The 17,416-nt window shown below is 43.0% G+C and overlaps 1 protein-coding gene across 4 annotated transcripts in view; it reads left to right on the forward strand.

The window, feature by feature from the left end:
* Window positions 1–17,416, forward strand: part of ROCK1 (Rho associated coiled-coil containing protein kinase 1) — a 186,064-nt gene that overhangs the window by 46,274 nt on the left and 122,374 nt on the right. For all 4 annotated transcript variants that reach the window (XM_073331427.2, XM_073331428.2, XM_073331429.2 and 1 more), the window contains exon 2: window positions 14,979–15,060. In XM_073331427.2, the coding sequence (XP_073187528.1) occupies window positions 14,979–15,060 (82 nt within the window). The remainder of the gene's footprint in view (window positions 1–14,978; window positions 15,061–17,416) is intronic.

The raw sequence follows: 17,416 nt of genomic DNA on the forward strand, positions 1-17,416 counted from the left end.
CAACACGAAATGTCCTCATGATGGAGAGGGCCCATGTCATTCACTGTGTGGAGACCGCCTCGACTAACTTGGTTGTCCACTACTTTGCAGTAAATTTTGCTGAGGGAAATGTAGGGAACCCTATTTGGAGGCAACAGTCCTTTTTTTTTGCCTCCCATACAACTATGAGTTAAGACTTCAAAAAATGCTTTCCTTAGGGTCAGTCTACACTGGCAATGCTAACGCGCTACTGTGGCAGCGCTTTAACGTGCCTTGTGTGGTCGCGGTGCAGCCAGCGCTCTAAAAAAACCACCTCTATGCTGGGGCACTGTTTTCACTGGCGCTTTACAGCGCTGCAATTTCCTGCACTCGGGGGGGGGTGTTTTCACACCCCCGAGCGAGAAAGTTGCAGCGCTGTTAATTGCCAGTGTAGACAAGCTCCTGGTTCGTCAGGATTGACATAAAGCCTCTCCGAGTTGTACTCAAGCTAACTTCTCTTTTGTTTCAGCTGTGGTGGGTCATCTGTAAATTGTGGATGTCTGTGGATAAAGCTTAGGTAAAGGACATATAGGGCCTATTCCAGTAGTTGAGGACAAAAAAAATAATTATATAGTTCTACTATTGGTATATTGGACTGTATTTCTGTTTCTGCTCTTTGTCACAGTAGTAACAACAGTATGTTTCTTCAGCATCTTTTAAAAAAAACATTTGGGTTCCATTGGTTTCTGGGGGTGGACTGTCAAACAGAATCTGCACATTAGAGAGACATCCCAAATTCAGTTTATAGGAGGCAGTGACTAGTCAGTAACAGACTGAGTAACAGTTTCCTCATTGAAACATTAAATCATGGGTGTAGCCAGATGTTTTGAGTTCAATAAGCAGCTGCCTGTGAGAGTCTCACGGTTGTTATGATAGCTCAGAATTTCATGGTTCTCACAGAAGAATCAGTATCACGTGGATGGTAGTTACTGAATCCTGTTAACCTTTTGGCCTTTGATGCTATTCAAGTAACTGACTTTAACAGCTCATGAAGGGATTTAGTAGTGCAGTGGGGTGATTTGTACACGAACTTCAGTCCAATCTTAACTCCAGCCCAAGACTCTCATATATAGTGGACTCTCTTTGATCCACTATTTGGGTATAAAAACCACTTATAATGCAGATTTGATTCAAACAGAACAGCCACACAGATGTAAATTCCTTGGAGATTTATACTCTGTTGAATATCTGGCTAGAGCCAATGTGACAAAACTGGCTAACAAGTGTCATCCAACCAGGTTTGGAAATACATTGCAAAAAGAGATGGGGGGAGGGGCTTAAATCTGCTCTGATCGTGGATTCTCGACATTTTACCTGCTCCTGTTGGATTAATTAGCATGAGCTGAAATCCATGAATTTTGTCTGCTGACATCACAACCTTCTGAAAGGTAATTGTAGGTGAAACCAGCAAAATAAAGACTTATTGTATGGATTGTTACTTATTCCTTATACCCAATTTTTCTTCCTGCTTTGTCTTCTCTTTCCTACAATCACTGTGCTCAAGTGCTCCAAAGCAAATGCCACATGCCTTCTGCCAGGCCACCGTAGACTTAGTACACAGCAGCATTATTTTATCATCTTGGCTTCTATAAAGTGGCCATTGACAGGATGGAGCTGCCATAACTGATTGACTATGCCTGGTCGTCACGGTCCATCTCACCAGTACAGGTATCCTCCCAAATCAGTCTCTTCCTGCCTGTCTGCAAACCCACCACTCCCTCCCGCCCCATGCATGCTCTCCATTCACTTGCTGTTATAGGTCTTCCAACTCAACAATGTACTCACTTTTTCATTATTTCTTCTCCTTCCCATCTGCAGATTGCTGGGTTTCTCATCTTCATACAAGAGAAAACTAGACATTTTGACCTAGGGTCAATATTGTATGTTAGTTTCAGAAGTCATTAATTTTGGGGGGCTGGGTAGACACTTCACTTAAACATGCAATGGCAGTAGGCTCCAGAAAGATTTCACTCTCCTCTTCTCTACGACTGAATAAATAGGCTGGTTTAAAGATAGTTTAAGCTTAAAGGTTAGTGTGTGTACAATTGTGCATTAGAGTAATGAGATTAAATGGAGCAATTAACACTCCAACAAATCCATCACCAGGCTATTTTTTTTAAATATAAAGAAGCTTTGAAAAGTAAAACTTCAGATAACAGAAAAAAGGCTATGGTTGAGGGAATTATAACTTGGAAAGTTACAGTTGTAGATTTCAAGACTTACTGTGCCCTCTGTCCAAAAAAGGAAAAGCTGCAAGGACATTTAAACTTGGGAAACAGCCAGTCAGCCTAAGGAATGCAACTGTTGTATGCCGCTAATTCCCACTAAATTTTTTTCTTATTTCTTTGAATGATAGATTTAAAAAATAGTAAAATAAACAAAAAAACCCAAACAAAATATCACGGTAGTGAGTCTCAGAGCCTGGGTCAACTGACTAGGGCTCACGCTGAAAGGCTAAAATTTTGGGCTCGAGCTGGAGCCCAGGCTGTGCAACCTGGTGAGGCAGGAGGTTCTTGGAGCCTGGTGTCCAGCACAAGACCAAATATCTACATTGCTATTTTTAGTCGTGTGGCATGTGCCCAAGTTGGTTGACCTGGGCTCTGAAACTCACTGACACGTGTGTTCTTTGCTGTGTAGGTGTGCCCCAATCTAGTGGAATAAACTCGATGGTGTCTTCAGAGACCATGGATTTGTGGTTTAGTAGGCTCTCAAAGTGCTCCTTCCAGTGTTGTTTAATAGCTGCATTGTACTTGAGGAGGGTGTAACGGGGTTGGGTCTTTGGAGCTTGTACCATATATAGCTTTTGTTGCTTGAAAGATGTTTCTTATGTCATCCTGGTCTATGAAATCCTGGATCTCAGAGGCCTTCTATTGCCACTACTTGTTTTTGATGTCACATAGCCTCCTTTGGACTTTGGCTTTAAGCAGGTGATAGGCCTCATGTTTTCATTTGTTAGAGGAATCTTTTTGCCAGTTACAAATGCGTTTCTTTTCTGTTGAATTAATGCTTGGAATTCCTCGTTGTCTTCGTCAAACCAGTTTTGATGCCAATGAGTGGAATATCCTATGGTTTCAGCACATGCATTGTGAATGGTGTTTTTAAGTTGATCCCAGTGCTCTTGAACGTCAGTGATATTGTCAGGCAGGTTACTGTCAGGCAGGTTACTCAGACAGATGTTGCTGGAATGTCTCGCAACTGGCTTGGTCTTGAAGTGCTTTGACGTTGTACCACTTTCCCTTAGTCTTTGGGTGTTTGTGATGTGGTAGAGCGAGCTGCAGGTACATGACTGATCTTACTAATCGATGGTCTGTCCAACAGTGATCGGTACCGCTCATAGCTCGTGTTATATGGACATTGGTATAGTCTCAGGCTCTGACTATAACCTAGTTAAGGAAGTGCCAGTGTTTGGACCGAGGATGTTTCCAGGTGGTCTTAAATTTGTTACTGTGCCTAAAGATGGTATTTGTGATGAGCAGGTCATGCTCCACACATTTGCTGAGGGGTTTACATTTCCCACCCCTTCTTTGCCTGTTGTGCCTCTCCGGAGTTGGGAATCCCTTCCGACTCTGGCATTGAAATTTCCCAGGAGGATGAGTTCGTCTGCCTTAGGTGTGGCTGCGAGGACTGCATCAAGAGTTCTATAAAACTGCTCCTTATTGTCTTCCTCGTCTTTGAGTGTTGGGGCATGTGTGCTGATGACCATGGCATATTGGTTGTTGCTCAGCTTGAGCCGAAGAGTCACGTTGATCCCCACGGGAAGCTCCAAAAGCAGACTGGTGATCTTATTTTTGATGGCAAAGCCAGTCCCATGAATGTGTCTCTCTTCAGGTGGCTTTCCTTTCCAAAAGAAGGTGTAGCCATCTCCATCCTCTTTTAATTGGCCCTCATCGGCCCGACGAGTCTCGCTAAGAGCTGCAGTGTCATTATAATCTTACCAGTTCTCTGCCAATTATGGCAGTTCTTCTTTCTGGGAATTCACTATGCTGAGAGTCCATAAGGGTGTGGAAATTCCAGGTGGTGAAATTCATTGTCTTATTCTCTTGTTTCGGCCACTGAGTTGAGTGATTACGCTGGATATGGACATTCCACAATGCTCAGCAATGGACCATCTTGCTGATCTCCCATTTTTGAGGAAGTCCGGGATGCCATCACCCAGACAAAAAATCACAAGGCACCAGGCCCAGATGGCATCCCAGCTGAGGTTTTTAAAGATGGTGGAACAATGCTCCAGCACAGACTTTGCCAACTCCCTGACAAAATATGGACCTGTGAACAAATTCCCCCTGACTTAAGAACGCCAACATTGTTACAATATTCAAGAAAGGGGACAAATCTTTGTGCAGGAACTACAGCGGTATTGTTCTCCTCTCCATCACAGGGAAGATTCTTGCCCAGATCCTACTAAACTGTCTCTTCCCCCTTGCTGAGGAACTCCTCCCCGAAACAGTGTGGCTTCAGGCCATCCCAAGGCACAACTGACATGATCTTCATGGCACGACAGATTCAGGAGAAGTTCAGAGTGGAACACCAGGAATGGAATGTTCATGGCATTCATTGACCTAACCAAGGCCTTTGACTCTATCAATCATGATGCCCTATGGAAGGTGCTGTGTAGATTTGGCCGTCCACAGAAATTCATTTCCATCATCAGACTACTCCATGATGGGATGACTGCCACCATTTAGTGCAACGGCTCAGAGGCTGAACCATTCGCACCTGTGTCAAGCAGGGCTGTGTCTTTGCTCCAACACTTTTTTCTCCATTTACCTTGCCATGATCCTGATTCTCATTCACAACCTCTTTCCTGACAGAATCGGGATTGAGTATCGTATGGATGGCCAACTCCTCAATCTTTGATGTCTCCAAACAAAATCCAAGATCATGAGAATTGGCATCACTCACCTTCAGTGTACAGGTGACTGTCATTCTTGCACACACAAAGGCAGACGTGCAAAGCACCCTAAATCTTTTTGCAAATGCCTATCACAACCTGGGTGTCTCTCAACATCAGGAAAACCAAGGTACTCTACCAACCCTCACCTGCACAAACTACTCTTCGTACTCCAGAAATCACCATCAGCAAAGAACCCCTGGAAAATGTGGACCATTTTCCGTAACTTGGCAGCCACCTTTCCCAAACAGCCAGCATTGACACCAAAATTGAATACAGGATCCACTGTGCCAGCACATCGTTGAAAGACCACTCAAAAGAGTCTTCAATTATAGGGATCTACAAACAGGTACCAAGATCTTAGTTTACAAGGCAGTTGTCATCCCCACCCTTCTCTATGGGTGTGAGACCTGGGTAACCTACAGATGGCATGTCAAACAGCTGGAGTGGTTCCAGCAGCGTTACCTCAGGAGAATTCTCAGGATCAGCTTGAAAGGCTGACACACTACATCAGCATTCTCTCTGCAGCCAACGTCAGCAGTATAGAAGTACAAGTCATGAAATACCAACTCCACTGGGCTGGCCACTGTGTATGTATGCCTGACACTCGCCTCCCGAAGCAAGTACTCTTCTCTCAGTTAAGTCAGGGAAGAAGGGCAGCTGAAGCATTTCAAAGACCTACTGAAAGTACATCTTAAAAAGGGAGGCATGAACCCAGCAAACTGGGAGGACTTGGCACGGAACAGAATACAGTGGCGCCACACCATACACCAAGCCACAGCTCACTTTGAGGACAACAGATGTGCTCATGAGACAGAGAAGCAACCGAAGAGGAAAGAGAGGGCGCAACAGTCCAGCCAACAACTATGTCTCCAAGATTACACCTGTCACTTCTGTGGGGAAAATCTGCAGGGCAAGAACTGGGCTCCTCAACCACTTAAAAACTCACCAATGAACCCCCTTGGCAGACATCATCCTCGCACTGAGGGATAGCCGAAGAGAGACCACAATCTAGTGGGAATCAGGAAAAGGATTAGACATTTTATATAATGAAAATATCCACGTTTACATTAGATGAGATTAAAACAAATAGAATTTTCATGCTCCAGGGCATAAATCAAATTCGGAGTCAAGAAGGTGTGAATGTAAAATAATGGGGGAGGGAAGAGGTTGTGGTTCTTGGTCTTTAGACAGTTTGAAGAAAATTTTTACCTGCAGGTGGAAAAATGAAGAGAGCTCTTCATTGTAGTGAATGTAACTTATACATTTTGAATGTTACTTTTTTCCAATTTGAACATTTTGCAAAATTTAAAGCAGCAATAGCAGTGACGAGTATACTTTCACATTTGAAAATCTATCTGCCTGACTCAAAACCATAAGGGAAAAGTAGTCTGTTAAATCAAGATTAATTCTTGCTTAGCAGACTTTCAAATGCTGCTAAACAACTTTGATAATTAGCTTAGTAGAAAATTCTTATATGTAAGCATGATTGTTTGCCACATCAAAAAATTGGAAAAATCATTATATCAAAATAATGCCAAAGATTCAATTGTATCTGAAAACCCCCAAAGCCATAATATATTTTTGAAAAATATGTATTAAGTGTTTTCTGTGTGGAAAAAGATTCTGAAAACTACCCAGAACATTGTATTGATAGAATTCTGAAAAAATTATACGAGTTATTACTTTGATAAAGCCAGTAATGTATTCTTAAATTATGGAGTTTTAAAGTATTTTGTCAACTCCAAACACATTTTTTATAAAGAAAAGGAATATGCTGTAAAGCACTATATGATAAGAGTTAAGAAGACAGTGCTTCATCATGCAGTCCTAGGTTTAGAAACATTTTTTTCTAGACTATTTAGTCCAATGACAGAAGAATCTGTAGAATGTGCAAATGGAATTACACAAAATATGAATATAATCTGGATGAATGAAAATGATACCAATCACAATGTTGTTGAGATTGTTTTGCAAAAATAGTCTTATTTGGATGGGGGGAGTAGATGCTCAAGTTAATACAGCTGAACTATATTAGAAATTGGCAGAAGGGGTAGAATAATTAGGGTAAGGTATTTCAGGTAACTAAAGAGAAACACAACTCTCATATCTTCCTGAAAGCTTAATTTTATTTTACAAAACCTGAAGAAATGTGTGATACTAAAACAAGCATTAAGAAATAAACCTAATAGCAGAAGGAAAGAATTTAGAGCAGGATGGGCAAACTTTTTGTCTGAGGGCCACATCTCGGTATGGAAATTGTATAGCAGGCCATGAACGCTCACAAAATTGGGGATAGGGGTACAGGAGGGGGTGTGGGCTCTGACTGGGGGTGTGGGTCTCTGGGGTTGGGCCAGGAATGAGGAGTTCAGGGTGAGGGAGGGGGCTGTAGGCTGGGGCAGGAGGTTGGGGCAGGGGATGAGTGCTCTGGCTGGGGTGGGGGGTGGGGGGCAGGCTCTGGGGTGGGGCTGGGGATGAGGGGTTTGGAGGACAGGAGGGGGATCCGGGCTGGGACTGAGTGGTTTGGAGGGTGGGAGGGGGATCCGGGCTGGGGCATGGGGTTGGAGTGCAGGGGGTGAGGGCTAGATTTACAAAAAGAACCAAACAGTGGGAGAAAAGGACTTTGACACTGGACAAACCATGATCAGATTAAATTAGGGATGGATCAGAACATAAAGGTAGCAGCTGAGGGAATTGCCTATGAGATCGTCAGGCCAGTCAACATAGTGGTAGTATAGAGTCATTACGGGGACTCCAAAATTGAGGCTGTATTTAGCTTCTTCCACCACCACACATGTCGCTCTTGGGGAAGCACTTTTGGACCACTCCAAAGTTTCAAAAATGTAAATGGAATATATGATTTCCATTAGACCTGTGACAAACTATCTTCCCTACTAGTCATGCAAAGCTAGTTTAAAGTTGAAAGGTGGGCTAGGGGCTGTGCGACTACTGGTAATGGTGCATCACTGCTTTCTTTTATGGAAGAGTACATGAGCACTGGATGTCTTTAGAAAAAGAGGTATCTACTTGTTTAATTTAGAGGGAAGTTAGATAGCAAAAATGACTGGAAAGATTAGAAAGAAAGAGGGAAACTATAATGCAGAGAGAGATGTGTACCTTTGTGCAGCCAATCCTGGTCCTGGCTGGGAATAAGGAATGACAGAGCTCATGCCCTACTTCCCATTCACTTTCTTTCAGGTATAACTACTAATATACCATAGCAGTTCCACTCTCCCCAATCTCCATATTCGTTGTTTCAACTGATTTGCTAAAAGGCATTTTTCACTTCTGGTGCAGTGGTCTCAAACTTGTTTACTGGCGACCCCTTTCACATCGCAAGCCTCTGAGTGAGACCCCCCCCTTAATAAATTAAACACACTTTTTAATATATTTAACACCATTATAAATGCTGTAGGCAAGCGTGGTTTTGGGTGGAGGTTGGCAGCTCGTGACCCCTCCCATGTAATGACCTCACGACCCCCTGAGGGGGTCCCGACCCCCAGTTTGAGAACCCCTGTTCTGGTGCTCATATACTTATTCCCTCTTCACTCTCTTGTTGGTGTAACTGTAATTGCCAGAGTTCGAGTATCCTCTCATCATTCCATTCATGCACAGCCTGTGGAGTTTGCAAGCTCTGCCATCTGAGCTAATAGGTTTTAAGCAAGCTTTATGAAAATAGAAAAATAGAACAAATCTACCTCATGTTTTCACATACTAGTACCTCATATATTAAATACTTAAAATCATAGGGTTAGAAGGTCATCTTGTCTAATCCTCTATCAAGATGCAGGATTTGTTGTGTCTAAACCATTCAAGATAGATGGTTATCCAGCCTCCTTTTGAAAACTTCTAGGGAAGGTGCTTCCACAACCTCCCTAGGTAGTCTCTTTCATTGTGCGACTGTTCTTACAGTTAAGAAGTTTTTCCTGAGATTTAATCTATATCTGCCATGCTGTAATTTGAACCTATTGCCTCTTGTGCTGCCCTCTATGGCGGAGGTGGGCAAACTACGGCCCGCGGGCTTTTTTTGCAACCGCATTGCATTGTTGATTTATGTTGAGGTTATGATCCACTACAACTCCCAGATCCTTCTTCACAGTGCTGCTGCAAAGCCGGTTATACCCTAGTCTGTATTTGTGCATTTGGATTTTCTTCCCTCATGTAGTACCTTTCATTTTGTTTATAGCTCAGTTCTCCAATTTATCGAGATCTCTTTGAATTTTAGCTCTATCCTGAAAAGTGTTGTCAACTTTCCCCAGATTTGTGTCCTCTGCAGATTTGATGACTATGCTCTCTATTGCTACGTTCAGGTCATTAATAAAGATATTAAACAACACTGGACCCAGAACAGATCCCTGTGGAACCCCACTTGAGACTTCCCTCCAATCTGACATCATTCCATTAATAGTTACTCTTTCTTTGTCTCAGAGTAGTAGCCGTGTTAGTCTGTATCTGCAAAAAGAAAAGGAGGACTTGTGGCACCTTAGAGACTAACAAATTTATTTGAGCATAAGCTTTCGTGAGCTACAGCTCACTTCATCGGATGCATTCAGTAGAAAGTAGTGCGGAGATTTATATACACAGAGAACATGAAACAAATAAATTTCTTAGTCTCTAAGGTGCCACAAGTCCTCCTTTTCTTTGTTTGTCGTTTTTAACCAATTACATATCCTCTTAATTGTAGCTCTGCTGAGCCCACATTTCTCCATCTTACTTATCAGGATGTCATGTGGGACAGTGCCAAAAGCCTTGCTGAAGTCCAAGTATATTATGTCCACCACATTCCCCCTATCCACCAAACCAGTTACCCTGTCAAACAAGGAAATCAAGCTGGTTTGGTGTGATTTCTTCTTAATAAATCTGTGCTGGCTGCTAGTGATTACCCTTTGATCCTCCAGGTATTCACAGTTTAAATGTTTTATATTTTGGTCTAGTAGCTTCCCAGGTATCGAGGTCAGGCTGACTGGTCTATAGTTCCCTTGCTCCTCCTTTTTCCCCTTTTAAAAGATTAGTAGACTTTTAAATATTTTAATTAATCAGGAGGTAATGAGGATTTCACACAGGAGTAATTTTTTTAAAAAATGAGTTAATACCTATTTATTCTGAATACCCCAACCCTTAGCCTAGGTAGAGGGGGAAATCAGCACAAAAATCCAGCCTTAACTCATTTTTTTCTTTTCTCTGCAGTTCGCCTTTAAAACAATATTAAAATTCTTTTAAAAAAGTTTGAAATCCTGTATCCTCTTTTCTTTTGAATGAGCTGGGGCAGAGTAGATTCCACTCTCAGGACTTCAGCAATGGGTCGCTGGATACTGAAGGCCTGCTTCTTTTTCCCCAGCAAAGCATGTTTAAATAGGAATCTCTTGGGCTGATGACAACTTTGTTAAACACTCTTTTTTGCCTGACTTTCAAATTTATTTTTAAACTGAACTTCAGATTGTTGAATAGCTTGACATTGTTCAGTATCAATTTAGCCATCCTTCATAGTTGATCTTTGATAGAGAGGGTGCCTCCAAGTAAAACAGTGATGATCTGAGAAGTGTTTATGGACTACTATGAACCCAGTTGTGTTTTTGGATTAATTCTGTATTTGACTCTGTTCACATATACTGTGTATGACTGATCTGTATTTAAAATCCACTCTCACCTACGATAGTTGTGGACTTCTTATGGATTGTGTCTCACCCTTATTTTTTAAACGAACCTCAAATATATATACATTTTGAGATTCTTATTGCACTAGACATACTGTACATCTTAATATTTAGAAAAGGAAAAAGTGAGAGGAAAATTTAGAATCCTGCAAATATTCTAATTTGGCACAGATGATCATATGCAATATTTTAGCATTGTATTTTTTAAAAGAAAGGGCTAAATTGTGGCTTTTCTGCAAGCCCTGAGCTAGATGAAGCAAGCATATAGTTGTACTACCCCAGGAGCAGACAAAGAACCTGATTCTAAATCAGAGTCACAATCTGGTTCTTAGTGTCCCCCCCCACCACTCGTGGGAGAAGTATTTTGTGCTGGTATGACTAAAGCAGGTTACTTCACCCAGAGTGTTTGGGGGTGGAGGGCAGAGTGACATGAAGGGTCTGCACACTCCTCGTTCCTGACCACCCGTTCCCTGTACAACTGTGGTGTGCGGGGGAGAGGGGATAGTAGCAGCTGAGCAGAGGTTGCTCTCCTTCACCTTCTGTTCCCCACAATGTGTGGGTAGCTAGTCCATTGGAGTAATAGTTTATCTTGTGCTCCGTTGCTTAGGCACATTAGCTAGATCACAATGTGGCCCGGGATTATCCTCTTCTTTTGTTAACACCATCCGGTTTAAATGGATTGTTTTCCTTTTTATTCAATTTTCCAGGCAAAGTCTGGAAAATGTAATTTTCATTAGTTTAGTTAACCATTTTTTTGTAAGTTTTTTTCACATTTTCATGCTGTGTACCTTCATTACCATTTCTCTTTGGGGTGTAAATTGTTTGACTTCTTGTCTTTCCTCCAAACTATTGATCCATAAAAATAGTTAGTCTACTCTATTATCCAGTTATTGATAATTTATCTTTTTGATCACTACTCCAGGGCCAAAAGGAATACTGGTCCTGAAAGCCTCTCATTCTTTACAGTAGAAGAGAATCACAGGAGAAGTATAAATATTAACTTTTTTCTTTAAGTTTTGTGAAAATATTGAGACATTCTACTTAGTTGTTTATTATTTATATTACAGTAGTGCCTAGGAGCACCAAACAATACTGAGACTCCATTGTGTTAGGTCCTGTACAAATGACTAACGTTCAGCAGCAGTTTTTAATTTTTTTTAAAAAAAGTAATGAATTTAACAAGCGTGATAACATCCATGTTTTAAAGTCAGGTTATTCTGATTACCTCTTATCTTTATTCCCATTACCATCACTAAATTTAATTCTGGTGTAATTTTTAACACTCCTCACTCAAACCTCTGAAGTTAAAGATTGATACTTTGTCATTCAAAAGTATGGATTCCAAGCTTCTCCATAACTTGCATTCAGATGGCGTTGATTCTAGCTCTGAAATTTTTTGAGATGGAGGACAGTAAAAATCTAGGTTGAAATTGAAAGTGCAGGGAAAGTGTTTTGTTTTTGTCTTTTTTGTTTTTTATCAGAAAGTTTTGATTTTGTTTGTGCTGTGTAATGGAATGCTTTTCAAATGGTGTATGTATACCATAGCATTTCTTTTCCAGCCATGCAAGTTTGTGGGATATTGATCCGTTGGATCAGTAGTGTGGGTTTATTTTAAGGTATTGGTCAAAGACTTAATCTAGAAAGTCTCAGACCTTGCACTAGCACAAGTCACTCTCTAATTTATTTTTGTAGTTGCCACTTAAACATTATCTGACTGCAAAAAAAGGTTTTCCAACACAATTTTAACTGAATTTTCTGAGGTTTAGTCATCCAGAACACTTGATGGGCCTTTATTAGCTAGGTGCCATTTGTTCTTGGGAGGTGAAGAGTTTGTTTTATTACCAGAGATGTAGGGTATAACCATGTGAGGTGCTGTATGCTTCCTGTGAAGTTTAAGAGCACACTCAGCTCCTAATGGAAAAGCCACACGGTACTTCATAGGACCTGCAAAGTATCTTGTATGCATTTACGCTTGTTCTTGAGTATCTTAAGGTTTGTCTAGAATCTAGACCAGGGGTTGGCAACCTATGGCACGCACGCGAGCTGATTTTTAATGGCATGCTGAGGCCTGCTGGGTACCAGCCGCCGGCCCCGCTCAGCCGGCTGTCGAACCCAGGCCGGCAGCCTGGACTCCGGCAGGCAGCAGTGTGCCATTAAAGATCATGCCCACCCCGGCCCGCTCTTCTTCACCGGGGCAGGGTGAAGAAGCTTTGTCCTGCCGGCTGCTGCTGCAGGGCAGGCAAGCTCCCCCCTCCCCCGCCTCTTCCCCCAGCGTGCTGGGTTCCTGGCCCCCCTCCTCCTCTCCCTCCCTGCCACCCATCAGCTGATGGCCCCTGTGAGGGAAGGGGAGAAGTGGAGTTGCAGGGCGTGTGCTACTCTGGGAAGGAGGCGGAGAAGAGCTGGGGATGGGGCATTGGGGAAGGGGGGTGGAATCACCTCCAGCCCCCTGCCATGAGCCGTTCTGGGCAGGGGGCTGGGAGCACCCACACACCCCAGCCCTCTGCTCTGACCCCTTCAACCCCCCCACGACCCCAGCCCTGACTCCAGCCCCCCCACACCCCATGCCCTGACTCTTGCACCCCCCACATTCCCACCCCCACCCTGAGCACCAAACGGGAGCTACTGCACCCCCCACACATTCCCACCTGCACCCCTTGCACCAATTGGGAGCTGCCCAGGTAAGCACTCCACACCCAAACCTCCTGCCCCAACCCTGAGCCTGCTCTTGGCCAGACCTTATACCCCAACCCCCAGCTTGCTCCTTTACCCCCAGTCCTGTGCTGGGTGCACTCCCACCCTCAGCGCAGTGCAGAGAGAGAGGAAGAGAATGGGCTAGAACCAGGGAGAAGGTAGGTACCCACTCTATGTGGACAGGGCCGCGATCGCAGACCGGCAGCGGGCTGAGCGGGGCCGGCAGCAGGGACCCTGGCTGGCAGGAGCCAGTGGACGGAACCCCAGACCGGCAGCGGGCTGAGCCGCTCAGCCCGCTGTTGGTCTGGGGTCCCGGCTGCCGGCCCTGCTCAGCCTGCTGTCGGTCTGGGGTTCTGGCTGCCAGCCCCTTCCCAGCCGGGTCCCGGCCGCAGGCCCCGCTCAGTCTTCTGTCTGCCTAGATGAATGGAACCCCAGGCTGGCAGCGGGCTGAGTGGGCTGGCGGCGTAAGATCAGCATTTTAATTTAATTTTAAATGAAGCTTCTTAAACATTTTGAACACCTTGTTTACTTTACATACAACAATAGTTTAGTTATATAATATATAGACTTAGAGCGAGACCTTCTAAAAAACGTTAAAATGTATTACTGGCACGCGAAACCTTAAATTAAAGTGAATAAATGAAAACTCGGCACACCACTTCTGAAAGATTGCCGACCCCTGATCTAGACTCTAGATGAACAGTTAGTGAGCGGCAAGTTAGGGTGTAAATATACAGTGCACTAGTGTGCAAAGCATTGACTTTTCATGAGGACCTTGCTACTGTGCACTGAAAGTTCCCTAATGTGCTTTGATCTATTCCACTTTGAAATTTAAATAGTTTCCTATGCACTAGGGAACTTTTAGTGTGCGATAATAAGGCCCATATGGACAGTTAGTGCGTGGCACACTTGTGTGCTGTACATTTACACCCCAGCGTGTCACTCACTGTTTATCAAGACAAACCCTAATAGTTTGCAGTTTTGTAGTAGCTAGAGAACCCATGGTGGGCTGTTTCTGATCCTGTGCTCGGCTTTGTTGCAGCAAAACACTTGTACATAAAGTAACTCACATGTTTACGAGTAGTCCCATTAAGTTCCATGAGACTATACACGTGCATGAAGTGACATATGTGTTTGCTGGATGAAGTCACTGCTGTGTAAATGTGAAAAATAATCTTAATTAAAATAAAAAATAAAAAGAACCTAATGCTAGAACTCAACTTGAAGCTTGGCCTTAAATTAACATCATGCTCTTCTCTCTCTCACAATTACCCTCTAACTCTTACAGGGCCTCTACTTCTTGCTATCTGATGTACTTTTTAGTCTTTGGCAGCAGTGCGCTTTAGTCCACATCAAAATTATATTTTCTCCACTTTCTAGAATGAAACACAGTAATAAAGTACAAGAAGAATACTTGAGAAATGGCATGCTTTTTTCTTTTAAAACATATGAGTTAATTATGTTTGTCCATCCTTTTCTGTTTTTTCTTTTATGGGATGCATGGAGGCTGTTGTAGACATGCTTTCTGGTGAAAGAAGTGGAATAAAAGCTGAATCACAGTGTATTGCCTTTAAATATATTTAAATTTGCTAATTGCATAATAATCTTCATTCTGTTAATGTGGGAATTTGGCAAAGGTAATTGTTTGTCTTGTCTCTATGATTAACCTAATTAATTGTGTTTCAAAAGGATATATAATTTTGTTTGTGCTTTTCTTTGTTCAGGATGGATTAGATGCTTTGGTGTATGATTTGGATTTTCCTGCCTTAAGAAAAAACAAAAATATAGACAACTTTTTAAACAGATGTAAGTATTTAATATTTTTATTATAATATTAAATAACAAGTTATAACTAAATATAAATAGTTATTAGTAACTAGGATCTAGATTTTCAAAAGTTACAAGTGATTTTTGGTGCTTCAGTTTTTGGGGGCCAATCTTGAAATTTTAAAGGAGCCTGACTTTCAGAAAAGACTGAACACACAGCCCTGAAAATCAAGCCCTTTCAAGGTGTTTCAAGTTGGGCACTCAAACTCATTAGTCACATTCGAAAATGTAGGCCTACATCTTACCTTTTTCTGTATTTTTCTTCGTCCTGGACATTCACTTTCCCCATCAAAACCTGTGCCAGGGCAATCCTTCTGGAAGAAGTTGGGAGCTGTGCTTTGCCACTTTGCAGCTAGAGGGGATACTAGCTATTTAAACAATCCCTTTGCACCCCTTTCTTCCCACACCCAGCATACTAGATTGCCAGAAGTGAGGGACTGTACTCTGGTTTGGAAACTTAGAATTTTAAGTAATGATAACATTAAGTATTTACTAAGATTTGTACAGTGCTCTGAAGTTGTACTGAATTAAGAAAAGATCACTTGTGTGATAAAACCATTTATTCAAAATCAAATTTACAGTCATCACATTCTTAATATTTTGTATTTTTCCTAAAATAGTAAATCATAAACAGTTATCACAACACAACATTACTAAACCATCACAGAGACAATATAATAAAAATATAAGCCACAAGGAGTGTAGATTAGTAGGCTATTGATACATGATATATTTAGGAGGAGGTGATGGTAGTAGTAGTATAAGGTCTCTTGCCTTAAACTACATGAGAAGCCTAAACATTGTAGTTGATGCATTTCTTCTTTTTTTGTGTGTGCTTAGTGCTAGCTGTGCAGAATTCTGCTCTTTTTTGCTGATTTAAATTATTTTTGGTGCACAAGAAGGAAGCAAATGAAATTTAGCTGTGTGGTTGAAGCTTCATTAAAAACTCCAGTGTTTGTCTAGTGCAAAAGAACAAAATGAAGAAGGAAATATTTTTTTAGTCCTGTAAGGGAGCAGTGAAAAACTCATCTATATAAAATTATGTATTCTCTTTTGCAGCTGAGGGCCACCACTGTGTACTACTGCATTGTGGTTATGGTTAATATTGGCATCTGCTACATTTTGAAAAGAACTTCAGAATTCTAAACTCTTAACTAATCTTTACCCTTTAAATGGAATGGCTTTTAAAGTAACCATAAGATTTTTCATTATGAATGCAGCTGTTTTTTCACAGGAGTCATGGTTCTTCTTCAAGTGCTTGCTCATGTCTGTTCCATTCTAGGTGATTGTGTGCCCACGTGCACAGTTGTTGGAGACTTTTGCCTTAGCAGTATCCATAGGTTTGGCTGTGGCGCCCCCTTGAGTGCTGCGCTCATGTGTCTGTATATTAGGCACCACCAACCCTACATCCTCTCAGTTCCTTCTTACCGCCCGTGGCGGTTGGTTGGAGTGCCTGGTCTTGCCTTTAGCAAGAGCATTAGCGGGTCTTCATAGTCCTTTGTTCTACCTGTTCTGTACATAGTAGTTAGGTAGTCTTTGCAATGTTAAGTTAGGGTATGTAGAGTCCTGGCTGGGACTTCGCCTCCCAGGGGGGCATCCCCTGCTCACCCGGCTTCAAGCCATGTGCGTCATGCAGCAGGCCGATGCCTATCAGTGACTCCCACGACATCTATCTGAAGTGTTTGGGGGAAGCCCATAGAAAGGACAAGTGTCAAATTTGTAAGAACTTTTCCTCATCCGCAAAAGAAGCAGGATATCCGCTTGAGGGCCCTCTTCCGGAGGCTGTGCTCTGCCCAATGTCAGAGCCCTCCGCCGTAGAACCTACATCGAGTACTTCGGCTTCTGTGCGAGGTGCTTCGGCAAGGGGGAACAGTGCCAGGCGGTGCCGAAAAAGCGCCAGAAGAAGACAAGGAGGCTGTGGGCAAATGACTTTTAGGCCATACGCCCACCGTGAGGCTTGACTGGGGTAGCGCTGAGATTGGACCCCATAGCCTGGCCAGGGATCCACCCGTGACCCTGGAAAGCGGCAAAGGTCCCCAGCCTCTCCCATGGTTGTCAGGACCTGAAGCGGTACCAGTGGCTCTGCAGGCGCCACACCAGGTGACTGTCCCAGCTACGACCCCAGCACCGAAAGGGAAACCTATGGGAGTGCAGCCTCATAGGAGGGTGGAGCACCCCCAATCACCGGACCGGAGGTGCACATCCCCGTTTCTGTGACCTCGGTCCCCAGCACCATATCCTAGCTCTCCAGCTAGACAACCCAGGTCTCTGACGTGCTCCCTGCCTACTAGGCGCGGGACACCGGAGCTGCGACGCTGTTCCCCGTACTGCAAGT

Source organism: Lepidochelys kempii, chromosome 2 (genome assembly GCF_965140285.1).
Source record: "Lepidochelys kempii isolate rLepKem1 chromosome 2, rLepKem1.hap1, whole genome shotgun sequence".
NCBI classification, from domain to species: domain Eukaryota; kingdom Metazoa; phylum Chordata; order Testudines; family Cheloniidae; genus Lepidochelys; species Lepidochelys kempii.